This window comes from Phyllopteryx taeniolatus, chromosome 17 (genome assembly GCF_024500385.1).
Source record: "Phyllopteryx taeniolatus isolate TA_2022b chromosome 17, UOR_Ptae_1.2, whole genome shotgun sequence".
Classification (NCBI taxonomy): domain Eukaryota; kingdom Metazoa; phylum Chordata; class Actinopteri; order Syngnathiformes; family Syngnathidae; genus Phyllopteryx; species Phyllopteryx taeniolatus.
Genome location: NC_084518.1, coordinates 11,250,458 through 11,258,491, shown reverse-complemented (window position 1 = coordinate 11,258,491; position 8,034 = coordinate 11,250,458). Strand labels below are relative to the sequence as shown.

At 43.7% G+C, this 8,034-nt stretch overlaps 1 protein-coding gene across 6 annotated transcripts in view; it reads right to left on the bottom strand.

Annotated features, from left to right (window-relative positions):
- The window catches only part of cxxc5a (CXXC finger protein 5a), a 32,309-nt gene extending 24,275 nt beyond the window's left edge, over positions 1–8,034 (bottom strand). The window contains exons 1-2 of one of the 6 annotated variants that reach the window (XM_061752025.1): positions 7,371–8,034; positions 80–1,078 (exon numbers count right to left, since the gene is read on the bottom strand). In XM_061752025.1, coding sequence (XP_061608009.1) covers positions 80–882 — 803 coding nt within the window. In that variant the 5' untranslated portion in view covers positions 883–1,078; positions 7,371–8,034. The remainder of the gene's footprint in view (positions 1–79; positions 1,079–7,370) is intronic. The other 5 variants (XM_061752021.1, XM_061752022.1, XM_061752026.1 and 2 more) reach the window with 5 other exon arrangements.

Genomic DNA, 8,034 nt, shown 5'->3' with positions numbered 1-8,034 from the left:
GATTTTAGTACTATTTTTTTTATTTATTTGTATTTTTTTTCTCCTGTGATCAAAGCAATTACATATGAAGGGACCACACCTTCTTACCTCCAAAGCAGCAGAGGGCTTCTTCTTCAGTTCCTCACATTTTCGAAACTTGCAGATCTGATGCCCCGTCTTGCGATTCCGGCAGCTGCTACACTGCTCACAGTTAATCCGTCGCCGACAAGGTGGGCACATGCCACAACGTTTTCGCTTCTTTTTACCGGAGTTGATGGCAGAGGCCAGCTCGTTCTGTGCCGGGTACTCGGTCAGGCCGGCCATGTGCAGCGCGCTGTCCGCTAAAAACACTCCAGCCGGCGTCATGATGAAAAGGCCTGGGTTGAACGGGAAGCCACCCCCTACTCCATATGGGAAGTCAACAGGACCACCTACGGCGTCCGTGACAGACGTACCCTCCAAGTCGCTAGCCCCCGAGCCTGCATCTGCTCCGCCAACTCCCACTCCCATGCCCCCAGGCAGAAGCATGTGCTCCATACCGGCCCGCTTTAATAATGCGGCTGCTTGGGCAAAGTGCAGCAAGCCATTCTGTCCCTCCAGAACCTGTTCTAAGGTCCGGTCCAACTTGGCCGCTGCCAGTGCAGAGACAGTGGGCTGGGGCAGTGGAGGTGGTTGAGGCTTGGCCGTGTGGCTCTTTGTCTCACGATTGTCTTTGTGTCCATTGGTGGTAGCAGACGAGACCGCTGTGTACTGCGAGAGTGTGCGAGAGTTCTTAAGGCTCCTGTTTAAGGGTGCGCTGATGATGCCACTGCGGTTCCTACGTTCTAGAACAGGAGAGTCCTGTTTGCAGCTACTCCGCTCCAGGTCCTCAGTCCGGCCACCCTGGGACAGCCTGCTAGACATGGTCCAGAGCGTATGTGCCGCCTGGGTTGGGGGCGTGGGTGGAAAGGGGGCAGGGATGAGTGAGGAGAAACTTTTGTTGGTCCGTTCTGTGCCCTGGCGAAAGTGGTGCCACTCTTTGATGGACTAATCGGCTAACCGACAACAGACAGGCTACAACTAAGCCCTCATCCACGTTCTTCCATGGGCCATCTGGAACCTTAACACATGGAGGGAAGAGAACAGTGTGCTAATTAATCAAAATCCAGTTCAGTTTTTGTCAAATTTCAACAAATGCAACATGTTCTTAAATGCTTTCATTCAAGGTACCATGACTACATCCTTATTGAGATGCCCAATATACACAGATTAGCCACAACATTATAACCACCTGCACAATACAATGATATCTAATACAAGAGCTGCATCAAACATTCTGCCTTTACAAATAAAATAATGCTCTGTTTTTATTGACAGTCAGGAAAGTATTCATTTACCAAGATGTCCATTGTTCCAGTCATATTTTTGACTCTAACTAAAATTTTAAAATATTAGTTTTTATTATGATGCAGTACAGTTCTGCACCACTGCAAACTAATATTAGTCAATTTAATACCTCAAAACCGATCATTGTTGCCTTTGTAATGGCAGATTATTTGATATAGCTCTGGTATAAGATATAATAATGTGCAAGTGGTCATATTGTTGTGGCATGTCACTACCAACACTTGGACTACAGTATTTGAGAAAAGACTTGCATAATGGTAGAAGTATTAAGGAATTAAGACTTCATTTAATTGTTTTATATGCGTCAACAATCATTACCTGACTAGCTACTGTAGAATATATTCAACAATACCTAAAATCTATGATTTATTTATTTATTTTATTTTTATTTTTTTTTCCTCCCCCCTTTTAATTTACAAGTCTGGAAATCATTTCCCATCCTGTAAAATAGAATATAATTTGGTGGTAGTTGGCTCAAACAATCGTGAGGGAGAGGACAATTCGTCAGGCAGGTAGTGTGAGACTCCCCACTGGACACAAATGCATTCATCCACTTGGCTTGAAATTCCTGTGGCTGCTCATCTATGAAAAGGCAAACTATGCTCGTATTCTCCTGACCTGTCCGTGTTCACAAACAAGCACACTACCTCCCACAGAAAAGCTGAGGAAATGGCCGGGCCATTCCTTATAAGGGAAACAAAGGGAAAAGGAGGGGAAGAGTACGGCGGGCGGGGGGTGTCTGTGCAGTGTGTGGAAATTGGAAGGCCAGAATTAGTGGGAGGTAAAGCTTCAAAGGCAAGAGCACAGCCCCCACATTCTCACCAGCTCAGGGGGATGTGGCGCCAGCGAACCAGAGCCAGCTCCACAGCCCCTCGGCCCCATAGTTTCAGTTTCTCCCACTACGGCACTGACCAGGGTCCGGTTTCCCCTAAGCATCTCAACACTAATTGCATCTCTGCGCAGTTGCGGGTGAAAGCATAAAAGCGCTGCGAGTCATCACAGAATGATACGTGTGGGGTTTATATAACAAGAAAAGAGAGAAGAAAAATTACACGTTTAGTGGTCATTTCTGAATACTTTCATGTAGTTAAAAGCAGCTAAGTGGTTATTGATAGACATTTGAATTTCACACACTCTGAGTTGCACTCTGGCAGCTGTGCATCTCTAGAAGTAAATCGGGCGAGCTTGGGCACTTGCCCAGCACTATTTCTTGATTAATCAAAGCCTGGGAGAATATCCAGCTCAAATCCAGCCGCTTCATCAATGTTCTAAATACAGTAAATGTGTTAAAAGCCTGGAGTGTTCCACAATATTAATAAATTGGCATATAATCAATCACTAGAATAAATTAGTTCTCGTCATCTACAAAGTGACAAAACTGGCAGTGAGGACCCATGAAAACACTTTCCAAAAAATCTCTGATCTACTGTAATGGTTTAATTCCGCTGGTAAACTGGCCAACTGGCCGTCTATTCTTCAAAACTCGACCAAGTGATAACACCTTACTTTGTCTTAAAATGACATGGATTGTCACTGCGGTTGTTTCAGAGCATTAATTGATAGTGTGGAAGTGACGCAGCACTTTAGATACTGCTGACTTGCTCTGCGACAGTCCAAACACCTTTCCACTGACGACACAGCAACACATTGGATGGTTTCCTTCAAAGATCATCTTTTTTTTTTTTTTTTTTGTATAAGCTGCGTAAACCTAGTTGACTACCCTTACTGGTCTAAATAGTGATGCAGATTTCACGTGCCTCACATATTCATTATTTTTAATGACCAGATATTTATTACCACATTCTAATTATCTCAGAGTTTATGACCTAAAGTACTCTCAAGTCGTTTTCAATACAGAAGCAGGCTCTTACTGTAAATTGTCTCATTCACTTTACAGTAGATAGTAAGGAAGGTCATCTTTGAGGTGTGATTTTCCTGAGCTTGGTAGCTTAGCCCTACCTGACCTGTCAGTTGCCATGGCAAAGGTAACTTTTAGGATACACAATGGGCATTTGTTTCGATGCGACTGCATTTTGGGGGCCTAAAAATGCTAATAAATGGCACTATTTTTTTTGTTGATTAGTACTATCAAGCTATGTTAAGCATCCTTGGGTCAACTAAAAGGTGCTATTTGAATAGTTCAAAGGTTATTCTTATGTTTGAGGGGCTGATTATCAATACTTTAGAGACATTTTGATGATAAATAGTCCACAGTGAACTATGACAACAACTTCCTCCATCGTGTCTGTCCAGACAACAAAATTATCTGGGTTATAATTACTTCCACTGCCGACTACTGGCCTGGCTGGCTTACTACAGCATTATCATTGTTTGTCCATAAAGTTGTGATCTCAAATTACAAATAAAAACTTGAGCAGTACGCAAACTTGGTCTCTGAGTCAATATGAAGTTATGACAATACAATATGTGCCAAGATTTTCATTTAAAATTATGAAAAGCAAGACCTTCTCTACGGTATGGCTTGAATCACAGGATTGTATCAGTCACCGTCTCGGCCCCATTAACCTTGAACATGGTACGCAGTTTCGGGCTAAACAACCTAGAAACCCATCACTTACTGAAGGCGATGCCATCCTAATGTGAACTGTCTCCTAAACCACAACCGTCACTTCTCCGCTTCTGAGTGCCAAATGAAACTAGATAATTTAGTGTCGTTTTGTACTTGAGGCACTTTTACTCAATTTCCTGTGTACAGACTTGATACTGTGGTTCATGTTTAAAGCTTTACACCTCTGGTCGCTGCAAATTGACAGTCCTGTAATTAGTAGTTACATATAAACCCCTCAAACACTTGCGTGCTGCCTCAGCATAAAACAAATGAATATCCGCTGTGTAGGACATTTTTCTCAATATTCATTGTCTCTAACTGCAGAGAGTGTCAGTACAGGATTAGCAAAAAGGCATACAGACCTAGACATAAACGGTCCAAATGGTCAATATGGGTCAATGACTAACCCTGTGACTCCACAAATGTGCAGATGGGTGTGGCCTTAAACGTATGAAGTGACCCTGCAAACAAAGCATCACTGCATGTGCCACTCATACCCAAGTGGCAATTCAGCAACACCACAGTGTATAAGTGTTAGTTTTGGTCATTACTGTAGACAAAATGTAATCAGATTAAGTAGATCAACTTCAATTATTCTTATAACCGAACTTGAGTTCAATTGTAGTCAATTTGGTGACACTTTTGCCAGCGGATTTGTAGTGTGTTTACAAACACTATGCCTTATTTCCAACTGAAGTTTGATTAACCACCAATATCTTATGACTGAATGAAGGAGTTGGTACAGTTAAAAGGTTGCATTAACAGATATCAACCAGATTTATAAATTAGGAGATCTTCTGTTCATATGCTACAGAATACAGCTGCCTGAATGATTGAAAATTAATAATTTTACACCTCAGTATCAATCACAAATTTTAACATTTATTTTCCTTTCGGGATACTTATCTAATTTCTCCCAAATTGTTATGTCCCTCTTAGATGTATTTTTATGAGCTTGTTACCCAAGTTAGCATTGAGTCTGCAAACAACTAATCCGGGAGTAGTGACTCCACCCACAAGCACCCTAATTAACAACTCACGACTCAATTATTCCATACTGCAGGAGTAAAACGTCAATTTGTTGTTTACCACGTTTTCGTGCCAAACCATTTCAGTTGCCAGGCAACCGGTGAAGGCTCCAGAAAGTTACTGCTGGGCCAAGAAATACTAAGATACATAACCCTTTGTGAATTTAATGCCAGCTCCTGGCAATGGCATCATACTTGCCACATCTGAGTAGTTTTCGCACAAATAGTATGATTGCAATACGGTACAGTATATATACGCAAGACGAATTAATGTTAAAATACTGTGAATACGTTTAAAGGCCATCAAGACTTCTGTTTGATTTGTCGTGAAAATGACCGGTAGTGGAAAATTTCTACAAAAAACGTTCAAGGGTGATACTGTTGAAACAGTATGTGCCACTGATTGAACTATCAGAGAAGATTGTCAAAATTAGGCTACCTTCACATCAAATTCGACATTCACCTGCAACTCTTGACGTGCTCACGACCTCAATGATTTGTTTCATAAAAACGTGATACCTTTTGAAGACTTTCTTCCTCAATCTGACATCATACTATGTACATGTCCTTCCACTCTTCCCCATAATGACAACGCAGCTGCGGTGGGGTTTAGTTGATGACGTGGTTGACTGATCAATGGGTGATTAAGGATTTTAGGGTTTGCTTGTGTTTATACTTGGTTTTAGCAGGGGGTGATGGTTGAGCACTTTACTCAGGATAAAACTTAAATTAGCTTGTGTTGCTGCTAACCAACAACTAAACAACCTTTTAATAATCCCAATTTGGTTCAGGGGTATCGATTATTTGGGATGATTATGACACAACTACCAACACTTGTGTCAAACTAACATTTTCAAACAGAGCTGGGGATCAAACCCACATCCTTCGGGTTGAGAGGCAACCATTCCAACCTTTAACATTTTAACTAGATGCTTCGAGAGGGTTACTTCCAGCAACACTATGACATCATTGATTTCTAATGAAATACTATATTGTTGTTGTTATTACATCTCAGCATATCATAACAATCCCATACAGTACTATGAAAATGGGCCCCCTTGTGGCTATGAGTAGCACGATAAGGATGACGTCAGAGTAATCAAACATCTGTCCATGATGACCCTTTTGAGCTTCTTGTATAAGTAAGACCAATAGTATAACCAATACTGGAAATAATAGCTTAGACAAGCCGGGCTACCAAAATATGGAGTGAAGGGGCACTGATTTAAAAAAAAAAAAAAAAAAAAAAAAAAAAAAAAAAAACTGCACAACTGCATTAGTGTCCAAACTAATGTGCAGTTTTTACTGCCTTACTCAGTATTCACCCAACTAGAGAATCAACCTCCTCTCGAACATTAAGCAATAAATGGAGGAACTGACGTCACTGCGGGCGCAGGTGGCGAGTTGTCGCAGTCAGCATTTAAAAACAAGCAGCCCCCCACCCCCACCCCCCCACGCTCCTCGATACTGGTTTAGTCCGTCTCGAACTCTTGTGCAAGTGATTCAACTTGTGGAGACGCGGGAATACTTTATGCATGAGTACGGGCCGTGCACATAATGCGACCCACCCCCCGCCTACGCCCCCCCCCCCCCTTGCAGACGCGCTATCGACGACGAGCGTCACATTTTCAATTCCTCACACCTACTGCACAAACAAACACACGTACACACAAACACACACACAGAGGAAGTTAAAAAGCAGGGTGACAACGATTTGACTATTATACGCGCAGCCTCCATCCGGTGCTGCGCCCCCTCCTGCATTTACGCACACAAAGTTGGAGACCAACAACCTAAAGGCTGAAAAAATACTGCACCTCGTGTCGCTGAAAGCTGGTGGTGCGTTGAGGGACACCTGAGAACTTGCTCATGCTCGGACTAATGCACACTGAGCCGTAGCTAAGAGAGAAGGTGCCATCTGGAATGCGAAAAGGCTCACTTCCTGGCTGTTTTTACGCACCATTAATGCTGCTTGTTTGCATTTGGCGAGGGGGGGGGGGGGGGGCCTCAACGTTTCGATAACGGTCACACACAGAGAATCGTACAAGTTTTCAGATGGTCCACATCACGCCGCGCGCATCCCTGCGGCCGCCACATGGAAATAAAGGCGAGATTGTTCGTGACAAAGTGGCAGCAGCTCGTCAGTGGCGCCTTGACAACGCACCGGTAGTCGTTGGGAAATGAGCGCCGCTTTTGTCTGAAGCGCGGAAGCCCATCTGGGGAACCGGCTCCCCCAGTGCAAGCCTGGTCCAACATTTTTGGGGGGCTCTGTGGAGATGACAGCCAACTTTTTGGACTTTAACAAAGTATATAGTCCAGCCCTACGCCTCCGAATAATCCATCCCACCTCAGTCTCACTTCCCATTCAATGTTATTTGTAAACAAAAACCCGTATGATTGGCACCTACCAGAGCAGATCCGAGCAGAGGAGGGGTGAGGGGGCTCCCACAGTCCGAGCGTTCCGTCTCTCCGCCTTGTCGTGCGCAATGGTGACAAAAAAAACACCCCAAAGCGGGAAGGAAAGACAAGCTTATCCCCCCCCCCTCCTCCTCCTTCCACAAGTAGCCTACAGCGGCGTGTCCTTGTGCTCGGAACAAACGACGAGAGAAAGAAAACAACATTCACCGTCAGTTGTTCGGCATAGGCGGACTTTCCGTGGGGCTCGGACGCGTGGGTTCCCCCCAGCCAGCCAGCCTTCTCCCGTCCTCGCGATCCCACCTCTCCAACCCCACTCGCCGAGAGGAACATGCAAACACGTTTCATAGATTTTTGGAGCTTGCGGGAAATCCCGAAGTGGATTTTGACGCGGCGCGACACAGGACATCGACTGGCTGTCATTGCAGCAGCTTTGAAAAAATGTCCACTCAAATAAAAATATTTGTTTAAGGGAACAAACGGGCGTCACCACTAGTTTGATAGATTTCTTACACAAATAGGTTCACATGATCAGACAGTACATAAGTATACATATTGCATGAGACATAGTTGCCTCTCCAATAGATATTTTTTTTACTCGTTTCCACATCGTTTCCATAAAAAAACGTAAACGAGTGAACTCACTTCAGCTATCAA